Raw genomic sequence first — 23,560 nt, 5'->3', positions numbered from 1 at the left:
TGTAGCTAAATAAACTGCATCGTTTCAAGAGTCGCGTGACTCAAAGTTTACTTCGATATGATTGTATGGTTATTATAGAAATATTTGCGCATAAAGGTGCTTCCACTGCCATTTCTCTCTCGCATAATTTATTTTACCGACCCCAAAAAATCCCACCATGTCGAACTAGCAAATTATCTGTCGGCATTTAGAAATGTTTAACAAAACGTCCTGTTTCTATCACAGCTGTTGTGATATATTTTCAGTTTTCACTATGACTTTACTGGCATAAAAAAATGGATGGAAACGTGGTTACAGAGAAGCAGTAATTAGGACCTTCTATCTTGCCTTTTTCATATTATGTAGACACTGGTATTATGCTTGAGATGATGAATATGAGGTTGAAAAGTGGCAGAATTGCCCTTTAACTTTGGGTAATACCCAACCCATTGTCCTTGCTCAGTGACATCTGCCTCCCTTCAGGCCAGCATGGAGTTGCTCTTTCAATGAACTTCCACTTTATCAAGCTAACAAAACTGCATGTCTCCCTAAGTAAAACAAGCGTCACCGCTGAAAACCAGGCTACAGCCTTACGTTCTGGGATTGTATCTGCATCTGCGCCATTAACATAACACTGCTAATCTCACTGCTGTCCCATGCAGCTCATCCATTCTGTCTGCTTTCATTGAACAGGACAGGGCCTGGAGATCAAAGACAGGCTTGTGGGTTTTTGCCTTCAGTAGATATTCTGAGTCAGTCTCGATTGGCATCAAACGTGCACTCTAGTTTTCTTCATGGGTTCTGCAAAAGCTAAACTTTACTTCACAACCAGATATGACCACACATACATTATCATTTTTGTATAGCACTATCGTCCAAGACATTTGACATGGGGACATGAATGCATGTTTGAATGAAAAAGTGTGTTGTGTTTGTAACCCTAGCATTCCCAGGGCTTGACATTAAGGGTTGTCCTATTTCCTGGGGCAAGTGAACTGAGCAGTCACGCAAGTTGAACCTGCTCCGAGGTTACCCCATTGGGCAGGTGATTTAAAAAGAATAATGGAAACAACCAAACTGCAAAGAATTCTAATAGCCTAAAACTGACAAGACACAATGGTTCTTACCCATTGTTTAAGTGAAAGACTGGCAAATTGAGCCTGAGATTATATATATTTTTGACTGATAACCAAAATACAAATAATTCCAGTACTGAACTTTTTGATTCCTCCCCTGTAGGTGAAAGGCAGGCAATATATGGTACTTCTGCATATTAAAAGACTATTTATATTTTTGGGCCAGTGATCATAATCTTCAGGCAGCTCAACAACAAAAGAATACTCCTGACTTGCCAGATGGGCAAGTGCCTTTCAGACTTTAAATGTCAATCCCTGATTCCTATTAATAGTTGTTCATGAACAGCCCTTTGCACATCATTTCCTCCACCCACATTTTATACCCTGCTAAAGTAACTGAGTGACCACTGCATATGTGGGTGGCTACAAAGGAGTGGAAAATCCTACTAGTCTTAATGCTACTTTCAATTAAAACTTAACAGACGGTTATTTGGGAAAATTGTGTCTTGTTATTTTTGAACCATGCACTATACAGGTCAAGGCACACATCAAAAGCTATTTTTGGGGTACATTTAATCCTGACTACATTCCCCTCCTCCCTGTTAATCCTGTCGATTCCTGGAGTACGCTACTAAATTAAAGAGGTTCAACTTTAAGAAAGTAACCCCATACATCCACCCAAACTACAGCACTTTGGTTGTCCACGTAGTGTAATTGTAAAAACACGCGGACCTATTAAGTTGTTATACAAAGAGCTTATGTTTTTACAAGGACTGTGATTGCTGGAAAATACTAGGTTCATCAGAAAATATGGACTTTCTTTCACTAAGAACTATGTTTCCATAAAATAATCTCTTGGAAAAGAGATGCCATTCTACTTCCGTAATTAGCTGGCCACATAAGAACTGGCGACATAAGGAAATACACTAGAAAAAATTAAACATACAATATGCGCCTGTACAAGATGCAAATGAGAACCACATACCATCCCCTGAAATTCATTTGAAAAGACCATTTAAGAGGCTATTTTGGACATGGCACAGCAGGCAGAGATTTTATTGATAGTACAAACAAGGCAGTTATGAAAACTGAAAGCTGCATGATTAAATGTACATAATAATGAAGAGGTAAAAGACATGACAGAAAGCAATTTAAAGAATACTTTGGGTCAATAAACTTGATGCTGAAAGCTTTATCAATAAAAATGTGGATTATTTATCAGCCCCTTGTTTTCACAGTGGTTTGATTACCTGACAGTTACCTGACATTACATTCCATAAGCAGACTGAAGGCAAACAAAGTTACAGAAAAAAAAATCATAATACAAAAATCACACTAAGAGCATGTTGAAGTGCAAAGAAACATGGAATGTCATGCTACAGGAAGACTATGGGAAGTAAATCTCCCATTTAAATTGGTTGTTTTGCTTAACTTTGGAAGGTATCATTTACTGACATCCATCAGAGATGGGAAACATACAATTGGAGGAACAATGTTGGTTACTGTGGGTATGAAGGGACAGATACATTATGATTGAATACTTAGATGGGATAACATACTCTATTTCTCATGTATTTTTATATATATCTCCAACAATGCACTAACTTCCCTGTCACACTCCCCATTTAGTGTTCTTGGAGTAAACAGCCCCATGACAGGGCTGCAGAGGGACATGCACCATTGTTGCTGGGGCAACTAGCAGAATATACTTTTTGTATACAGTACAAGGCATTAGAGAGTGACGCAGGCAGCTGTCAAAGGTGGTTGCGGCCACGACGGGGATAGGGTGCGGTATGCTTAATCGGGCCGAGGTGATAAAACAGACGAGTCCTGGTCTGTGTTCGGCACGTCTTGCCTCTGGATTACTGGATCTGGAGTCCAAACAATTGCGTCACATGATCAGATGTTCTTTCCATTACTGAAAGAGATGTTGCAAAAATTGTGAAATGCTTAACCTCAAAGTGTCAGGTCCGACTCTTTTTTTTTTTTTGAGGGGGCCCGAGACTGCGGATTCGTAGGCAACTGTTCTGTTCTGCCCCCCTGAAAAGATCCGTATCATGTTCTGTGTTTCTTTACGAATACATTTTTGTGGTCACCATCCCTTCACATTTCTCACTGTCAATTTTGAATTATAATTCTTAAAAAGTTTGACTGGTGAAATGTCCATGCAGCATCTGCATGCCAACCATTGGATCTCAATCAGTTTCATGGGAATATGCATTATATCCATAATATAAAGATCTTCTTGGTTATGTACAGTGTTGTTTCAATTACTGGTATGTGCGGTGAGCAAATTGAGGCGATGACGTTAATAAACTGCAGCCTACATTTTGCCTAGTGGCGCACACTTGAGTTGTGGCCGCATACATTTATTTTTATTTTTTAAAGTGACCATTCGCGCAATCATCTTACAATCTCATAAGAAATGCAGTAATTTGTGTCTTACAGTAAGTAACGTTAAACTATGCTATTATATTCGATTCTGTTATGTACAATACTATCATAACGTGATGTTGCAGATATTGATTCAGCTTTGAACTAACGTCATTGAACAAGCACCATTCGCAAGAGAAGCTTGTTCTCTACGAGTAGAGTAGAGACGCTGTGTAAATAGAGAATCCCGCACATGCGCAGACGCTTCGGGACCTTTAGCCCCCCGGGATAAGGGGTCCACCTTTTTTTTTTTTTTTTTACTAATGATTGTGTCCATGCTATGATCTAAACCTTCTAAGAGATTTTAGAGTGTCAAAAAAAGTCAGACTTACTTCATTCATACCTGCATAAGAGAGAGAGAATACATTTAAATCAGTAAACTCACTACATAACTTTGCATACGGTGCCTTCAGGAAAGTATTCAGACCCTTTAACTTTTCCCACATTTTGTTACGTTACAGCCTTATTCTAATGGATTAAATAAAAAATCCTCAACCATCCACAGTACACACAATACCCCATAATGACAAAGCATAAAAAGGTTTACATTTTTATTCACATAAGTATTCAAACCCTTTGCTATGAGACTTGAAATTGATCTCAGGTGCATCCTGTTTCCATTGATCATCCTTGAGATGTTTCTACAACTTGACTGGAGTCCACCTGTGGTAAATTCAATTGATTGAACATGATTTGGAAAGGCACACACCTGTCTATATAAGGTCCCAGAGTTGACAGTACATGTCAGAGCAAAAACCAAGCCGTGAGGTCGAGGCACAGATCTGGGGAAGGGTACCAAAACATTTCTGCAGCATTGAAGGCCCCCAAGAACACAGTGGCCTCCCTCATTCCTAAATGGAAGAAGTTTGGAACCACCAAGAATCTTCCTAGAGCTGGCCGCCCGGCCAAACTGAGCAATCTGGGGAGAAGGGCTTTTGTCAGGGAGGTAACCAAGAACCCGATGGTCACTCAACAGAGCTCCTTTGTGGAGATGGGAGAAACTTCCAGAAGGACAACCATCTCTGCAGCACTCTGCACCAAACAGGCATTTATGGTAGAGTGGCCAGACAGATGCCAATCCTCAGTAAAAGGCAAATGACAGCTTGCTTGGAGTTTGCCAAAAGAAACCTAGACTCTCAGACCATGAGAAACAAGATTCTCTGGTCTGATGAAACCAAGATTAAACTCTGGCCTGAATGCCAAGCGTCACATCTGGAGGAAACCTGGCACAATCCCTATGATGAAGCATGGTTGTGGCAGCATCATGCAGTGGGGATGTTTTTCAGCGGGAGGGACCCGGGAGACTAATCAGGATCGAGGCAAAGATGAATTTTAGAATAAGGCTGTAACAAAATGTGGAAAAAGTCAAGAGGTCTGAATACTTTCCAAAGGCACTGCATATATTCCTACACAATATTATATACAAAATATCAAATAAAAGTACTGCACTACTTTGAATGGCAAAGAGCTCTGTGTAAAAACAACAACGAAAGAGCAGAGCAGAGGGACAAGAATAGAAAGCAGTCATTTCCACACCACATTGTCAACCCCAAACCCTACAGACGTACCTTTCCGGGAACGTAGTTGCGGTCGATGCTCTCGTCCTGCAAAAACATGTGAAGACAGCGCTCGTTTTGGGCCAGAGGGTGACCTGCAATTCTAGAAAAAAAAACATAAGACATGAATTCATAAAAAATAATTTATGTGCAGTTCAAAAATGGTGTCTAGAAATGAATGCATTTTAAATGACCCATACCAGCAGAAGCCAATTCCAAATCTGCCACAAAAAAACTCAAAGTTGATGCAGGTTATTTCACATCATTACATCTGTAATGTTTAATAAATTGAGGGCCACCTGTTGATGAACTGCTCAAGACCCACACGCCGCTCTTCAATGAAAGCATCTTCAAAAATGCCTTCATCCCCACGGAAAGGTAGCTGTCTCTTCAGTGCCTTCCCAGGCAAGGGAGGCACTACAATCTGGGGGAAGAAAATCAATAGCAATGCATTTAGGACATAGCAGATCCACTTAATCATGATTCATGAATTACATCATTAATTATTGCTCTAGATAAATGTAATTAGCCTAACTTATGGAGACATCACCATGGAGTAAATCCTATTGTGTAGTGTAGATATAGTGGCGGCCAAATATATTGACACCCTTGCACTTTTCTTAAATAGTTCCACCTTTCTTTTCTAAAATACATTAAAAAAATAAAATAAAATGTTTTAAAAAATGGGTCACCACAACTTGTAATTTGATTTAACATTGCAGAATTATTTTATTTTTGTAAACTTAAGTTCAAAATATGATTTTTTAAAATTAAAACAAAATGGCATGGACAAAATTATTGGCACCCTGGAGCTAGTACTTGGTTGCACAGCCTTTGGCCAAGATAACTCATTGTAGCCATCATTGAGTTTGCTGCACCTTCTGCTGGCAGTTTGGCCCACTTTTAGCAGCAAACGGCTCTAATTCTTCAATGTTTTACAGTGTCCTCCACCAACTGCTGTTTTCAGATCTCGCCATAGGTTTTAGATGTGATTCAGATCAGGCCCGATTTCCTAAAAGCATCTTATGGCTTAGGTCATAATTAGAACGCTGAGTAGCTTCCCAAAACCTTCGTTACTAAAGTTTCACTTGAAAATCCTTGTTATTTACCGACTGCCTCAGACCACTCATAAAACAACCCAAAAAGTGTTGTTGTACTGAACAAAAATAAACACAACATGTAAAATGTTGGTCCCATGTTTCATGAGCAGAAGAAAAAAAAATCCCAGAAATGTTTACATCCCTGTTAGTGACCATTTCTCCTTTGCCAAGATAATTCATCCACATGACAGGTGTGGCATATCAAGAAGCAGATTAAACAGCACGATCATTACACAGGTGCACCTTGTGCTGGGGACAAAAAAATGACTATAAAATGTGCAGTTTTGTCACACAACACAATGCCACAGTTGTCTCAGGCTTTGAGGAACCATTCAATTGGCTTGCTGACTGCAGGAATGTCCACCAGTGCTGTTGCCAGAGAATTGAATGTTAATTTCTCTACCATACGTTGTTTTAGAGAATTTGGCAGTAAGTCCAACCAACCTCACAACCAAGCTAGCCCAGGACCTCCACATCCGGTTTCTACGCCTGTGAGATCATCTGAGACCAGCCACCCGGACCGCTGATGAAACTGAGGAGGATGTCTGTCTGTAATAAAGCCCTTTTGTGGGGAAAAACTCCTTCCGATTGGCCTATGTCATCCCAGACCCACCCATGGCTTCGCCCCTGCCCAGTCATGTGAAATCCATAGATTTGGACCTAATAAATGCATTTCAATTGATTGATTTCCTTATATGAACTTTAACTCCATTGAAATTGTTGCACGTTTTGTTTATATTTTTGTATACTTTTTAAGTTAATACCTGCAGTCAACTTGTGCAATACCTTAGGCGATAAAGCAGATTGCATTCTTACAATTTTACCTATCAAATTATTTTACATAATGAAGCTTACCGTAGTTCTCAAGAACAGTTGAGCCAGTCACATTTGTAAATAGCACAATGGGAGAAAGTGGGAGCTGGTGAGTCCAAAGAGTTATTTTTTTTATTGGCAAGTCTCTGTTGAGAGGCACACGAGGGGATGAAGTCACACGTGTATGCAATTCACTACTAAATGTTAGCCATCAGATATCTTATAATGGATTCCTGCCAGAAGTCAAAGAGCTCTGGATAAGTTATCAGTAATTGCCATTTTCCATGTGTGCCTCCTACTAGCATTTTCTTCCTCCTCCGCTCTACTCAGCGTACACATGCTGCTCTTCCTTCAGAAAAGCATACATCACAACTCTGTTCACTTGCACAATTTCCCTCATTCACTTTCGCTTGTAAATGTCCACACTCACCGAGGTTGCTACAAGCTAGGCTTGTATAACTTTATGAGCTGGATTTGTTCGTTTCTCGCACGTTAGCATTTTGCGATTTATGTGATTTCGCTATTAGTTTGTGCTAATTTTGTTAAAATTCTGGTAATAGAGGCCCAATGGGCTTTTCTTGCATTTTTAGCACCCCCTTGTGTGCCATGTCGGTAATAAATGTAAATCCCAGGATGAGAGAAGGACAGCATGAACATCTGGATACCGTCCAAGCCTAAATCGGTAGCCACCTTCCGTTATACCCAATGTCCCCTCTAAGCTGAGCGTGTGAGCGGCCGCACACTTCTTCCAGGACTGCCGCTCAGAAGAAAAGCCATGCCACGCAGAGACGCAAGAGATTGAAATTCACTGAGTTTGCACTATATAGATCAATGTTTTTTCTGTGATCGAATCAACATTATATCAGCCCCTTTTCAATGCATCAAACCAAACCAAATCTAACTTTGCACGATTGAGTCTGATTTTGTTGTAGGCAGAGCCAGAGTACAACAGAGAAGAATTCTATTGGCGGGGGTAACCCACGAGCGGTCTTTCAATAACCCACAAGTGAATGTGCTTTTCAGATCAGTTCACGAGTGCAGAGCCGTGCGTGTGCACCTTTGTTGATATTCTTTACTAGTTAGCGAGTTATTCGCCCAGTTATAGATAAGTATAGGTCAGCAATGGTGAGTTACTGCTTCCTACAAGAACACAAAAAGTGTAGGTTACAATTCAAGCTGTCTTTGAAAAGCCAGTCAGGTAAAATGCTTAGATCTTAATTAAAGGGACAGTGTTGTATTTTCAGACAGGCTGGAATATGCAAATAAGCCAATAGGCAGAGGGGTAGTCTACATTGTCTAATTCTCCGAATAGTAATAATTCATTTTATTTTGCAAAGTGGTTTCTTGCATCATACAACACACAGTCACCTATTTGGCCCATGGTGTTACAGACCAAGTAAAAAAATAAATGTCATTAATGTCAAGCTATTGTTGCCTATATCATAGAAATCAAAAGCTATTTCCATGTGAAAGTGTTATGGGATTTTCTCCATTGGTTTTGTTGGTAGGCCTACATTATGCTCAAATAGCTACTGTCTAGCCTAATGGCTACTGTCTAAAACTGTAAGGGCACAGCCTCAGTGTTCACTGTAAACACGCACTGGAAGTTGCACAAAATTCTCACAACGTTCCAAGTTTCCGCTCACAAGACCTCAAATTTGCTCTGTGCCTCCAAGAAAATGAGGGAAAATTGGTTACTCACATACATTTATAACTGTCACAACTTTAGTGTTAGTTTCCTTACATTTTGCATCATTCCATTCCATTTTTAGTTTACCTTTCTTTCCTCTGTCACGTTCGTGTGATTGTGAATCATATTAGGCTAACGTATTACAAAGCTGTGTACTTATTTGGGACATGTAGCCAATTTGAATCATTATGGAACGCACACCAAACGTAACAGTTTAAACCTGGAGTCTGGCGCACGGTTCACAACGACTGGACCGTTGTCAACAGTTCCATGACTAATGAAGATTATTAGGGTAGATTTATAAGACTACCGCTCAACCCCTATTGTACACTTTTCTCACCTCTCATTGCGTCATGATCGAACAACTGAATACGGCAACTTTCTGGATGAATCAAACCACTATTTTTGATTCACCAATATATTTAGTGTGTAAAGGCTCATCAAACCAGTTTCTTTTTAATTATTCATACAAATACTTCCTAACCCTAAATAATATATTTTTTTAACAACCAATTGGTCCTGAAAAGGAGACGAATATGCACGTTCTCTCCATATAGTAGTCAGTTTGTCGAGAAAATTATAATTAAAGGATCACCAAATTGAAAGGGATGGCTTTAGATAAATGTACTGAAAACTCAAATGAATGAACTCCATGAGAGTCTGTTGGCCAGCAAGTGGGAAGGTTACCAGCGGTTGATTTGATGTGCACACAAGGCAACCACGCCTGCAAAGCCCATTACGCACCTGCGTAAGGCAAGTCTGAATGCCAACTACTGAGGAGTAGGCAAGGTGTACATTTCTTAAGTCTGAATCGGACTCTAGGAGCTGATCAATCACTATTGTGGAACAATTCTAATGCTAAGGTAAGATTTGAATGGAGAATGCAGATTTGAGATTAGAGCTGGCTTTCTTTCAATACTATCAGTATCAACAAATGCCTCAACGATGCACTTAGGGAACGTTTTCTCTGCGTGGTGTTTTGGGAAACGCATCATCAGCCGTTGCAATGTTAAAACACTTGTAAGCCTAAATGTCATAGGTATCGTTGGCCACTCCAGAATAGTCCAACATCTCTTCTTGAATCATCCCTGGGGGTTTTTGGTGTGTGTTGTGGGGTCATTGTCCTGCTGGAAGACCCGAAACCTTCAATGGAGACCCAGTTTTTGGACACTGGGTTGAACATTGGACTTCAAAACATGATAATCTGCTGATTTCATGATGCCTTGCACACCCTTAAGGCCCCCAGTACCACAGACAGCAAAACAACCCCATAGCATTATAAAACACCCCATATTTGATTGTAGGGAGGGCGTTCTTTTCATGGAATGCTTAATTTGTTCGTCAGTTAACACAGCGCTGATTTGTATTGCCAAAGAGCTGTAATTTTGGTTCATATTTTTTCCCCAATCAGGCTTCCTTGGGTCTCCTTCAACAGTGGGGTCTTCCTATGTTTACCAAATACCAAATTAACCATTCAAAGAAAAGAACACCCTCCCTACAATCAAACATGGGAGAGGTTTGTGAGGTTGCTTTGCGGTCTCTGGTACTGGGGGGCATCATTAAATCATCAGATTATCAATGTGTTTAGGAGTGCAATGTCCAACGTTCAATCAAGTGTTCAAAAACGGTGTCTCTGTTGAAGGTTGTGGGTCTTCCATCAGGACAACAACCCAAAGACACATCAACAGATCCCTGGAATTATTCAGAAAGAAACGCTGGACTGGAGGGGTCAGCGAAAAGTCCAGATCTGAAGCACAACCATAACCTATGGCAAGAGCTAAAAACATTAGTTGGTGGAGGGCACCCCTCAAATTAATTTGTGTATCACAGTCTGATTAATCAGTCAAGCTATAGCTATAATCTTTCACTCACCTTACTGTCTCGCTCCAACTCATTCTTCAGCCACTCAAAGTCACTGTATCTTCTTCGCACAATAGAATCCTTCAACTTAAAAATCGGCAGGTTTGTCTGCATTTATTGAAAACAGAAACAATAACATTATATATTCTCGTCAATAGACAGCCAACAAGTAAACGCTAGCTAGCTAACCCATCTTAGCTTAAAAAGGCTCCCTCACGTGCAATTTTAAACACTTCCTTAGCTTACAAAGCTAACTAGCTAGTAGGCCGGAACAAGTCCTGGGCCTCGATTTTCATCCATCTAACCTTAGCAAAAGCTACAAACATGTTCAGCTAGCTAACTATGTCGTGACGACAGACTTCTAGCTATAATAACCTACCCGCATACGGACTTCGTACGTTGTGAAACGGTTCCGCCCGACTCCAACAGTTTGGGGGTCATAAACATCCATTTCAAGAAAATTGCTGGGGGGACCATAAGCATCCGTCAGGTCCTGAGGTTTTGAATTTAACCGGCGAGTATCAGCTACCGTGGGATCTGACATCTTCCTTGTCCGACAACCCGCAAGATCTTCACGTTATAAAACTCAATAGCGAGAAACAATTCTCAGCTAGATCTCCCCTATTAATTTGACGTGTTCAGCAAATTTCAACGCGGCGTAAATCAACACACACACACACACACACACACACACACACACACACACACACACACACACACACACACACACACACACACACACACACACACACACACACACACACACACACACACGGAGGGAGGAGCGCTCTCTCAAATTGAACGGTAATCTTTTTCTTCTATGGTATATTTATTTATTTATTTATTTTTGCGATGGAATATGCGTTCCGCCACCTACTGTCCGGGATGGAGACAGGATTCGCAAAAAAACAAAATGTGGTGTATTGGCAAATGTATTATGTGTTAATGAGTTTAGATTTTAAATGGTTGCAAATAGCCAATGGGATTTGTATGCAGGGGTTGAGTTATTTTAATTAACAAATGACAATGGGGTTTCCGTTCTTGCATTGAAGTGATTGGATTACGAGATGCAAGGGCAGTAAAAGTTCAATGACATATGGGAGAGTTGGGCTGAAGACATTGTAGAGAGTAGTCGACTGTAACAGGCTGACTACGCGATGCGAACATTGCAAAATACATTTAGAAATCTATATCATTCAATTATTGCACCTACACTGCTCGCGCGCGCCAACAAGCGTCTGCGTTGCCAAGGGCTAACACGGAACCCAAACCGGCTGTGCATGCGCCATCGTGCGCCATCGTGCATAAATGTATTTTGTCCCCCCACACCAAAATGCAGGTTAAAATATCAAAACAAACTCTGAACCAATTACATTAATTTGGGGACAGGTCGAAAAGCATTAAACATTTATGGCAATTTAGCTAGCTTGCACTTGCTAGCTAATTTGTCCAATTTAGCTAGCTTGCTGTTGCTAGCTAATTTGTCCTGGGATATAAACATTGAGTTCTTATTTTACCTGAAATGCACAATGTCCTCTACTCCGACAATTAATCCACACATAAAATGGTCAACCAAATCGTTTCTAGTTATCTCTCCTCCTAGGCTTTTTCTTCTCTTGACTTTATATTGCGATTGGCAACTTTCATAAATTAGGTGCATTACCGCCACTGACCTCGTTCGTCTTTCAGTCACCCACGTGGGTATAACCAATGAGGAGATGGCACGTGGGTACCTGCTTCTATAAACCAATGAGGAGATGGGAGAGGCAGGACTTGCAGCGCGATCTGCGTTACAAATAGAACTGACTTCTATTTTAGCTCTTGGCGACGCGAGCGGTGTAGTCAGCCTGTAAAATAGAAGTCAGTTCTATTTGTGACACGGATCGCGCTGCAAGTCCTGCCTCTGAGTCCCCAAAGAATTTCTGCAGCAGCCACAATAACGTCCAGTTTCTTAGATTTCTTTGAGACTTGTGCCGTACAGTTTATAACTGTGTCAATGAATGCCATAAAATCCACCTTTTTAACACACAGGGTATCTTTTGCCTGGCAGCAAACATTTACTACAGGCTGTGATGCGTCCACTACCATGTCTTCACTAGCGTCACTTGTTTTCTCAATTATTTGAATCACCTCCGCATAGGAGATTCGATTGACCGCTCAAACTTTTGCCACCTCAATCTCCTTCACCCTTACAGGGCACTCCAGGAACTCGGAATCATGATCCCCACCACAATTGCAACACCGTCGTCCTTCTACTCACTGTTCTTCAATAAACTCTGTTCGTCTGCACACACTTGAAACATGGCCAAATACTTTACAATGCTTACACTGCAATGGCTTGGGGACAAAAGCTCGTACAGCGTATCTTACATAACCAAGCTTCACATGCATAGGTATTTGCTCTTCATCAAAAAACAACAGGACTGACAGACTTTCTTATTTTTCTCCATTTACCCAGCGGGTCAGACGCGGGGCACCAATCACACCGGGAGTTCTCTTCAGGGATTCAACCTGAATATCTGTTGTCACCCCTAAAATGACTCCTTTGACTGGTGATCTACTCCGAAGCTCAAAACACAAAACTTCTGTTGTCCGGATTCTTTTGAGGCTAACTGCAATATTCTTATTTTCTTCAGAAATACAATTAAGCAAAATAAGACCACTAATAAGGTCACTCTGACAGACTCCACTTTTGCCAGCCTATACTTCACCATTTGACACCTCAAAGGGGTCTCCCACAAATGCATCCTTACTCAACAAACGCATCCCAACAAGAGGTGATTCATTATCATTCATACAAGTATCCTCCACTACTATTGTCCATTCACAACATTCATCTTCACCAACTTTGTTCGACACGCTGCTTGATTTGAATTGTTCATCCACTTCCGCCATTTTTCCCCTGCCGCTCTTGAACAGTAATCTGTGCCGCTCAATCATTTTGTTTACAAGGCACCATTGTGTATCATCCAGACTCATACAAGATCTATTATCCATAAAATAAATTATTTAATTTTCTAAATAGTTTTCATTGGGAAGGCAGATAAAGCGTTTTTATCAATAGCAATCGCTTTTACATGGGAAAATACAGAATTATACTACTACACGTCTGACAGATCAGGGCACCTGGCTCTGTCATATGATTTTTCTGGAAATTGAAATCAGGTTAAATTTAGGTTCTGATGAAAGATGAAAATATGTATTTTCCATACATTTAAAATATTTTTTTTCCCAGGACGTTGAAAAAGCGTATTTTCCGGATGTTGAATTTTTGGTTCTGAATAAAATTTGAAACGTGTAATTTATAGACGTTTATGTTTGGGCCAAATCCAGGCTGGTCCAGACCGGACAAAATCTGAACAAAACATAGACGTCTATGATTGGTTCAGATTTGATCCGGACCAGACAAAAAAATCTATATCCGTGGACGTTGAAATCAAGGCTGGTCTGGACCGCACCAAATCTGAACAAAACATAGACATCTAATGATTGGTTCAGATTTTGTCTAGACCAGACCAAAAACCAATGTCTGTGGAAATCAAGAACCCAAAAAATATGTCCAAAAGACATCGGTTCGTGCTTACTGGGGTGTAGCCTACCATGTCTGCAAAAATGTGGATCAATTTGTCTATTTAAGCTCGGAATATCAGCTACCCAACTTCATCAGGAGTTATTGTGAGCCTCTTCGCAATGTGTTTACACAGCGGGAAATTCAGAAGTTTTAGTTTTTTTCCGCAATGGTCAGCTTGTCAAAAATTGATGGATACAAACTTGATGGATTTGATGGAAACCACTGATCATGACAATGGGGGTGAAACTCCTGGACAACAGTTGTGATTGTCCATTCCATATTGTCCATTTTACTTTGACCTGTCCTGTTTTAAGGATATGTTGTTTGTTGTTAACATGACAAAGCATTTTTATTTGATTGGGCGCCATTTAGGTTATGCTATTTGATCGGATAAACCTGCATAATGTAAAAAGTATCCGTATTATTACATTGTCATACATTTTATCTCCAGCTTGTAGTTACAAAAAAGGCCACCTACTTTTTCTACCATATCCTATATCTGCTACATGATTTATGTTAGATTATTTTTTATTGCAAGTGTAGCGTTGTATTTTTTGTGGCATCATCACATCATCTACCTACGTTATATAGATATGCACGTTAGCTTTGACATCGGTTTTGCACATTGGCGTTAAACTAGACATTGGGCCGATGGCGGCAGTTTTAGCTAATATCGTCCGATTCTGATATGCTTACCGATATATCGTGCATCCCTAATGACAAACATACTGCACAGATATATCTTCAAATTCACTGTTCTACACAATATTGTGTCACATTTGATGAGATACTGACCTGTCCATCCACAGGCTCGATCTGCTGTAATCTCTACAACTGGACGCTTGTGCTCGGATCACACTGGCACAGGATGTCAATGCACCGGAAGGCCAGAGGGATGCACTCCTGTTGGACTGGAAAACAAAGAGACATTTGGTCAGTGATGGGTCTTTTTCAATGCTGTATCAACTTCTTCATCTGGACAGAAAACTCATTGTTTATAACGCAAAACCACATTGGACAATGTGACAAGTGGTCGCTCAACACCCATCCTCATGCCTCATTGTTTGTTCTTGTTTCCCAATCAACAGCTACTTCTCTGATGATTCGGTCTTGGAGGTTTACAAGTGCACAGCAAGTCTGCATCAGCACATTACTATAACAACATAGATAAGGTGGGATGGATCTCAGGATTTTAAAATATTTTTGTCAAGCATTTGCCCTCTCAACATAGATCTTGTTTCTCGCTATGTCTTTTGTGAGATGTATTTCACTGTCTGTGAACCCTCTGTGGTTCAGGAATGGGGGAATGTTTACAGTGACTCCTGCAGGCATTGAGCTCTGGATCAAGAAGCCTTTGTCTGCCAAGATCACGTCTCCAGACATGAAGATCTTCTCAAACCTTGACTTCTGGACAATGGCTTCGTCCGACACAGATCCTGGATACAGATCACTGCAGTATGTTATCATCACATTAGGTGCAACACCCAGGAGTAGCTTGAAGGAGTGCATTGAACGGTACACAGAGTAGGTTTGTTTCTGTAGATCCATCTAACTTGGAGTAGCAACTTCTATGTCAATACAGTCAATGACGATCCTGCAGTTTCTGCTGGACCCCTGATGCAGGTAAGCACGTTTGATTCTTCTCCTGATTTGGAACAGTCTTCATGATGCTAATGGAAAAAGGATTGTGGATCACATGAATGAAAGTGATGGTAACACTGCTGACAGTGCTTGCACTACATTGGAATAGTTGAGCCAGGTGCAAGTTGGTGTAGCTGTGGCGCAACTTCCTAAGCGCCATAAACACTTGACCTAAAATGACAGCGTCTCGACACTCCACTTTGCAAAGTAGACAACGCAGTCCTTGTGATGTTCCAAGTAATCAACAACCATGTTGAAAAGGTCTTTGTCTGGAAGTCCTGTTTCCATCCTAAGTACTTTATCAGACAGCTGCGATGCTGAATTCCTGTTGCAGGTATTCAGCTGATTCTCCTGTAGAACCTTCAACTGACTTAATGTTTCCTCAAGATGCACCTCAGTGAGAACATTCTGCAACTGTGCAGACAGCAGCCTCCTACATTCTTCAGCCTGCCGAGGGGCCTGGAACTTCATCTTCTGTCATGGTGGATGTGTCTGGATCTTTCTCTTCTGTCATGGTGGTTGTGTCTGGATCTTCCTCTTCTGTCATGGTGGTTGTGTCTGGATCTTCCTCTTCTGTCACGGTGGTTGTGTCTGGATCTTCCTCTTCTGTCATGGTGGATGTGTCTGGATCTTCCTCTTCTGTCATGGTGGTTGTGTCTGGATCGTCCTCTTCTGTCATGGTGGTTGTGTCTGGATCTTCCACTTTTGCCATGATGGATGTGTCTGGATCTTCCTCTTCGTTCATGGTGGTTGTGTCTGGATCTTCCTCTTTTGCCATGGTGGATAACATACTGCAGTGATCTGTATCCAGGATCTGTGTCGGACGAAGCCATTGTCCAGAAGTCAAGGTTTGAGAAGATCTTCATGTCTGGAGACGTGATCTTGGCAGACAAAGGCTTCTTGATCCAGAGCTCGATGCCTGCAGGAGTCACTGTAAACATTCCCCCATTCCTGAACCACAGAGGGTTCACAGACAGTGAAATACATCTCACAGAAGACATAGCGAGAAACAAGATCTATGTTGAGAGGGCAAATGCTTGACAAAAATATTGAATGGCTGCTGTCCGATTCAAACTATAATCCGTTAAATGAAGAGTTGATGCACTGCACACTTTTTTAATAGCATAATTTTTAATATTTGGGCTTGGGGAGGGTATCAAGTGCAGGTGGATGTGGAGGGTATCAAGTGCAGGTGGATGGTGGATGTGTCTGGATCTTCCTCTTTTGCAATGGTGGATGTGTCTGGATCTTCCTCTTTTGCAATGGTGGATGAGCTAGCAATTCTCTTTCCCACCGGAAAATGGCAGCTGCAGACCCGAGTGTTGTCACTGGGTTTCCTGGACGCCCATCACAAGTTACTAGCCAGCTAGTTAGCATTGTCAATCCGAGTATTTTCAGTGTGGAGCATCATTTGGCAGAATTTATGTCTCCTGACCCCTCCTGTCTCAGCCTCCAGTATTTATGCTAAAATAGTTTGTGTCAGGGGGCTAGGGTCAGTCTGTTATATCTGGAGTATTTCTGCTGTCTTATCATGGTGTCCTGTATATATTTAAGTATACTCCCTCTGATTCTCTCACTGTTTTCTCTCTCTTTCTCCTTCTCTCTTTCTCTCTCTCTTTCTCTCGGAGGACCTGAGCCCTAGGACCATGCCTCAGGACTACCTGGCCTGATGACTCCTTGCTGTCCCCAGTCCACCTGGTCGTGCTGCTGCTCCAGTTTCAACTGTTCTGCCTGCGGCTATGGAACCCTGACCTGTTCACCGGACGTGCTACCTTGTCCCAGACCTGCTGTTTAAGACTCTCTCTCTACCACACCAGCTGTCTCTAACTCTGAATGATTGGCTATGAAAAGCCAACTGACATTAACTCCTGAGGTGCTGACCTGTTGCACCCTCTACAACCACTGTGGTTATTATTATCTGACCCTGCTGGTCATCTATGAACGTTTGAACATCTTGGCCATGTACTGTTATAATCTCCACCCGGCACAGCCAGAAGAGGACTGGCCACCCCTCAGAGCCTGCTTTCTCTCTAGGTTTCGTCCTAGGTTCCGGCCTTTCTAGGGAGTTTTTCCTAGCCACCGTGCTTCTACATTTGCATTGCTTGCTTGCTGTTTGGGGTTTTAGGCTGGGTTTCTGTACAGCACTTTGTGACATTGGCTGATGTAAAAAGGGCTTTATAAATACATTTGATTGATTGATTGCTTGATTAAAAGTGCAGCATCATTTGGCTTTCAAACGGCACTTCATTCAAAATGGTTGAAAATCGACCTAGAACCAAAGACAGTACAATATGAAGATAGGCAAAAACTGCTTCTCCAATAGAAATCCTTGATCACAGTGTGGTGCCAGGAAAATAACCTCTCACTCAACATCAACAAAACTAAGGAGATGATCGTGAACTTCAGGAAATAGCAGAGGGAGCACCCCCCTATCCACATCAATGGGACCGAAATGGTCCACCCACACAGAGAGTGTGTTGAAGAAGATTAGGAATCACTGGCCACTTTTAGAAATGGATCACTAGCCACTTTAATAATGTTTCTGTATCTAGCATTACTCATCTCATATGTATAAACTGCACTCCACACTATTCTACGGTATCTTAGTCACTTTTAAATTGTGTTTACATATGGCATCACCCATTTCATATGTATATACTGTATTGTATTCTATACTACACCACTGACTGTTAAAGAGCCATCTCCAGCACATCAGAGGCTGCTGCCTATAGACATAGATTAGGAATCACTGGCCACTTTAAGGAAATGAAACACTAGCCACTTTAATAATGTCTCCGTATCTTGCATTAGTCATCTCATATGTGTAAACTGTACTCCATACTATTCTACGGTATCTTAGTCACTTTAATTGTTTGTAAATATTGCATCACCCATCTCATATGTATATACTGTACTCTATACAATGACACTGTATCTTAGTCCAATGCCACTCTGACATATATGTATATATACAGTATATATTCTTAATCCATTCCTTACTTAGATTTATGTATATTTTGGGTATATGTTGTCAAACTGTTAGATATTACTTGATAGATATTATTGCACTGTCGGAGCTAGAAGCACAAGCATTTCGCTACACCCGCAATAACATCTGCGTATGTGACCTATACAATTTGATTTGATTTGATTTGGGCTGATAGGCAAACTGAAACGGATGGAGGAGCTTCTGGGTGGCGCTAAGAACATGACTCACAATTTTCTCAAGGCATGTCAATACTAAGGATGTCAAGGCGACAGGGCGGTAGTCATTCAGGCCAGAGGGATTAGATGCTTTTGGAATGGGTATGATTATTGAGTTTTTCCACAATACTGGCACGTGTTGCTGGTCGTTGACTCTCGCTTTGAGTCAACTACTCACCACATTTTAGCCACTGCAGTGCTAGCTAGCTGTAGTTTATGCTTTCAGTATTAGATTCATTCTTTGATCCTTTGATTGGGTGGACAACATATCAGCTCATGCTTAAAGAGCTCTGACAGGTTGAAGGACATCCTCCGGAAGTTGTCATAATTACTGTGTAAGTCTATAGAAGGGGGTGAGAACCCAGAGCCTCCTAGGTTTTGTGTTGGAGTCAATGTACCCAGAGGGGGACGGAAACTAGCTGTCCTCCGGCTACACCAAGGTGCTACCCTACAGAGTGCTGCTGAGGCTACTGTAGACCTTCATTGCAAAACAATGTGTGATATTTAGTGTAGTTTTATCTAAAAAGGATAACTTTTTAAATCTTTCACTATTTCTTTTACACATATTTATTTACACACATGTACGCACACGGTTTCAGACTACCTTTCATAGGTGAGTCTATCACATGCTCATCTGTGTGTGCTTTGTCCTGCAGGTGCGGCGGCCGTGTTGTTGTGTAGGAGGATTCAGGCTCACTACACCTTCAACGACCTTTCGTCTGACTCAAACCGGTACTGGAACAGATACCGGTCTATTGGTCTCTAAAACCATGCTGTTGGTTTTTGTTAGACAATGCCTGGCCTGACATTTGAATTTAGATTTTTGGTGTTAAATTGTTCATTTTTCATGAGATTAACACAACAGTTCTAGCCATAACAATCCAGTCTCCAACTTGGACCCACCATTCGGGAAGCACTGTTCAATGGTGATTGTATGTACAGTATAGTGCAGTGCAGATGCAATGTTTAACATTATACGCTAGAGGGCACTCTTTGAATTTCGTTTGCAATGTAAAGGAAAGTCAATTCATGTGATACACAATCAATGAAAATATGACGAGGCACTAAATGCCTTTATAGAGGTTATTCCTTTATTGATGATGATTGTGCTCAGACTATTATAAATCAAGTGCAGCAGTTTCATACAGGATACCCGAATGTTGCATTAGCTGATAGCATTGCATCAAATAGATTCATCACACTACCCTTAATATGGTGGTCTATTTAAACGACCAGGTTGAGCACACATTCTCTGATGGCTGGTGTTCTCGGTGACATTCTAATGCTGTAACATGCGTTACTCGCAATGCATATCTGTTTTCTGCTTTCCCACCACCCATCCCAGCCTCCACCTGTTTGGGATCTGCTTTTGTTTCGGTCAGGGGGATTGGTATAGCATGCCTTGTTCACTGCCTGTTATTATTATATCTTACATGATATATGCTCTGGCAGTGAGCTAACCGGAAAAAGCAGAGCCAAAAGGCCAAGACTAATGTATAGTAATCTCCTAATGAATTGCTAAAGGAGTCCGTGGCGTTTTGAGGATTAGATCTCTTGAGTGTGGCCTCCTCCAGCTACCTGAATCCGCTGTTGACTCACAGCGGCCCACCCCTTACTGCCACCCTGCCAGGCTGCTGTGGCACTTGGCACGCTGTCTCACCAGCCCTCAGGCATATGAGGTGAGTGTTCACAAGCAAACACACTCCCACACACACACACACTGGTAATGTAATGGTAGTGGTTCTTGATTCGTTCTCTCTCCAGAATGAAGGGCGCCTGCACAATGATGAATCTGACGAACTGAATGACGGCAATGCAACCATGTATTGTGACGTCACAATGAGCACCGATGCCTCAAGCACCCGCACCACCAACCACAAATGGCTGTTTGCCTCCACAAGGGGTGTGACCTCCTTGAACCAGGTGGTGGTGTTTGGGGAGCATGAACTGGTCATAAGGGGAACATGTCTGGTCCTGCCCATGGACGACCCCCCTGAGCCTACTGTGATTTGTACATATTAATGAATCATTTACAGTAAATAATTTGGATTATTATAACTTGAAACCCAGCTCAATGTTATACCAATACACTGTGGAATATAATGTGTATGAGCAGACTTATTCATAAGCAGATTTATGTTAGGAGATTCAAGTCTCAAGTCTTGAAGTCTCAAGTCTTGCTCTGTACACTACAATGTCCTTATCCATAAGCAGATGCCTTTATACTGAATCTATTGACCTGAAGAAGGGTTTGGTATGATACTGTACAGAGCTGCTGTCTATAGAGTACACCCTGGCTTAATGTGTGTATGGGCTCCAAGACAGGAAACTGGAACTGTTACTCCGAGCTTCTGCTATGCAGGATTTGTTTTTGTTTTCTTTTTTAGTCAGGTAGGCAGAAACTAAATCTAAATCAAATCAAATTGTATTAGTCACATGCGCCGAATACAACTATGGACATATTCTGACATATGTTCTATATTACATTTTTGTATTTGCTTTTATTGTCATCTTTATTTAATATAAGCCACTTGCGCTAACAAATTCTGCCCTACCACAGACAGTAGATAGTGTAACCACATGTTATGAGTACTGTAACTGTACCAGTGTATTGTAGTCAGTATATGAAAGGAATGCTTCACATAGTCTACCCTGGAACAAATCTAGTCTGTAAGTAGGGTTGTAGGTGGGGTTGTAGATATTTAGTATATAAAAGGCCAGTTGTTGAAGTAGCAGAAAATTCAACCTGAAAAGGTGAGGCAGTCTTTACTTGTTCCAACCGTATTTGGGTGTGTTACGCACGTCGTTTGAATGAGGAGACCAAGGTGCAGCGTGGTAGGCGAACATCTTACTTTTATTAAAATGAACACCGAAAAACAACAAAATACAAAACGAATGTAAAGTTCTGCAGGCTACACAACAACTCTACAAAATCAAGATCCCACAAACTAAGGTGGAAAAAAGGCTGCCTAAGTATGATCGATAGACAGCTGCCTCTGATTGGGAACCATACCAGGCCAACATAGAAATACAACATAGATTGCCCACCCTAGTCACACTCCGACCTAACCAAATAGAGAATAAAAAGGCTCTCTAAGGTCATTGCGTGACAGGGTGTATGATATTGATGTATATTTTGTTTTTGCCTTGAAATGTGAATTCAAAAAATAAAGTTAAATTGGTGGATGTGGGGAGAAACAAAACCTTAGATCTGTATTATTCATTTGTACTTGACAAAGTTACTAACAGCACAATAAAAACAAATATTGTAGTTGAAATTATTTCAATACTTTGTATGTGAATCTAATGGTGAATAAAAACATTTTTTGCTAATACCAAAAAAAGCAAATCCATCTCACTCTGTGTGTATTTATGTACAAGTATGTTATAATTGTTAAACTGTAACTTGTTGTATATCACATAGGTCAGGGGTTTTCAAACATTTCTTGCCCAGAAACCCCTGCCCAGGCAAATCAGCGACCCAGGGACCCCATTATATGTTAGCATAACAAAACAACATCAGTCTTGTTTTATCATCAAGTGAATGATAATGGCAAGTAGAAGTAACGTTAATCAACATTTTATAATGAATAGATTTGGTAGACAGTCATTATTTTGAACTCCCCGCAGTTCATTGGAAGAGCAAGTGTGAACTCAGCAATCTAGCTAGAAAGCTAAAGGTATATTGGCGGAGTAGAGAAAATGTTGCTATTGTAAAGAAAATTTTCTGCAATCCTTCAGATTTTTCTATTGAGCTGAGAGAACATTTTGCAGTTTTGAATCTAATTTCCTGCAGGTTTGGCATGGAGCTGAGAGACATTTTAGCTCAATGCATTTTGCCTAAATGTTCCTCGCTCAAACAAAACAAAATCAATGGCCATGTGCCTTGAATGCCTGATGTTTTACATGTTTTGATTCTTCCTTACTGTCTAGCTTGTATTTGATTGTTAGTTCTCAAAGATGGTATTAAATACATAAATATATATATAGTATTTTTTTAAATTCTGCTTGCTTTCTATCTGGTTTTGGTCGTTTAACTGTTTTTCCATCCCGAAAATTACCACTTCTATGCAGAAACAAGCCTGTAATTAGCGCCAATGACTGTAATTTCCTCCATATTAAAGGGATAGTTCGAGATTTTGGCAATGAAGCCATTTATCTACTTCCCCAGAGTCCGTTGAACCAGAACAGCTAGCATGCTAACTTCCAGTCATTGCGCTTACGCTAGTTAACATTGGCTCATGAAACTACTTCTAACTTCTTTCATACTGGATGCAAATACATACAAATGGTATCCATGATGGTATTCTGTTGCAGCTAGCGTTATTCATATTTTTGTTGATTAAATCACCCCAAAAATTCCCAGAAAAGTTTCCCAATTATATATTTTATAAATCGCAGACCACCTGCAGTACCTCCGCAGATCCCAGTTGGAAAACCCCTAACATAGGCTACACTTTCAGTTTAAAACAATTGTGTAAAGAATAGTGCTACAATTAAAAACAAAGATCAATCAACATTTCAGACCAATTAGTAGGCGTATTGTTAATTCAACCATTTCCTGAAGACTTGGCCAATATATTCTGCATGGAAATACAGTACGTTTGCGTTTATTCGAAGGCAGTCATATCCTGTCA

General features: G+C 40.9%; 1 protein-coding gene across 3 annotated transcripts; it reads right to left on the bottom strand.

The window, feature by feature from the left end:
* Nucleotides 1–2,083: 2,083 nt before the first annotated feature.
* Nucleotides 2,084–11,220, bottom strand: LOC120057328 (sorting nexin-12-like). Of its 3 annotated transcripts, none has more exons than XM_039005905.1 (6): nt 10,887–11,220; nt 10,520–10,615; nt 5,344–5,468; nt 5,057–5,147; nt 3,821–3,831; nt 2,084–2,973 (listed from the first exon to the last, which is right to left on the bottom strand). In XM_039005905.1, the coding sequence occupies exons 1-5, from the start codon at nt 11,049–11,051 to the stop codon at nt 3,826–3,828; spliced, it is 483 nt and encodes a 160-aa protein (XP_038861833.1). In that variant the 5' UTR covers nt 11,052–11,220; the 3' UTR covers nt 2,084–2,973; nt 3,821–3,825. The 3 variants fall into 3 exon arrangements, with proteins under 3 accessions (XP_038861833.1, XP_038861834.1, XP_038861835.1); XM_039005906.1 differs by having other exon boundaries at nt 2,084–2,926; XM_039005907.1 differs by lacking the exon at nt 3,821–3,831.
* Nucleotides 11,221–23,560: the final 12,340 nt, after the last annotated feature.

The sequence above is a fragment of the Salvelinus namaycush genome, chromosome 12 (genome assembly GCF_016432855.1).
Source record: "Salvelinus namaycush isolate Seneca chromosome 12, SaNama_1.0, whole genome shotgun sequence".
NCBI lineage: Eukaryota > Metazoa > Chordata > Actinopteri > Salmoniformes > Salmonidae > Salvelinus > Salvelinus namaycush.
This window is presented reverse-complemented; position numbering and strand designations above follow the sequence as displayed.

Bases quoted from the DNA above. Each gene is read 5' to 3' on its own strand.
- LOC120057328 (XM_039005905.1), bottom strand. From the start codon at position 11,051: ATGTCAGATCCCACGGTAGCTGATACTCGCCGGTTAAATTCAAAACCT. The intron at 10,616-10,886 runs GTAGGTTATTAT...CAATAAATGCAG, and splicing joins CGTACGAAGTCCGTATGCGG to ACAAACCTGCCGATTTTTAA. The intron at 5,469-10,519 runs GTGAGTGAAAGA...TTCTTCCCCCAG, and splicing joins AGTTGGAGCGAGACAGTAAG to ATTGTAGTGCCTCCCTTGCC.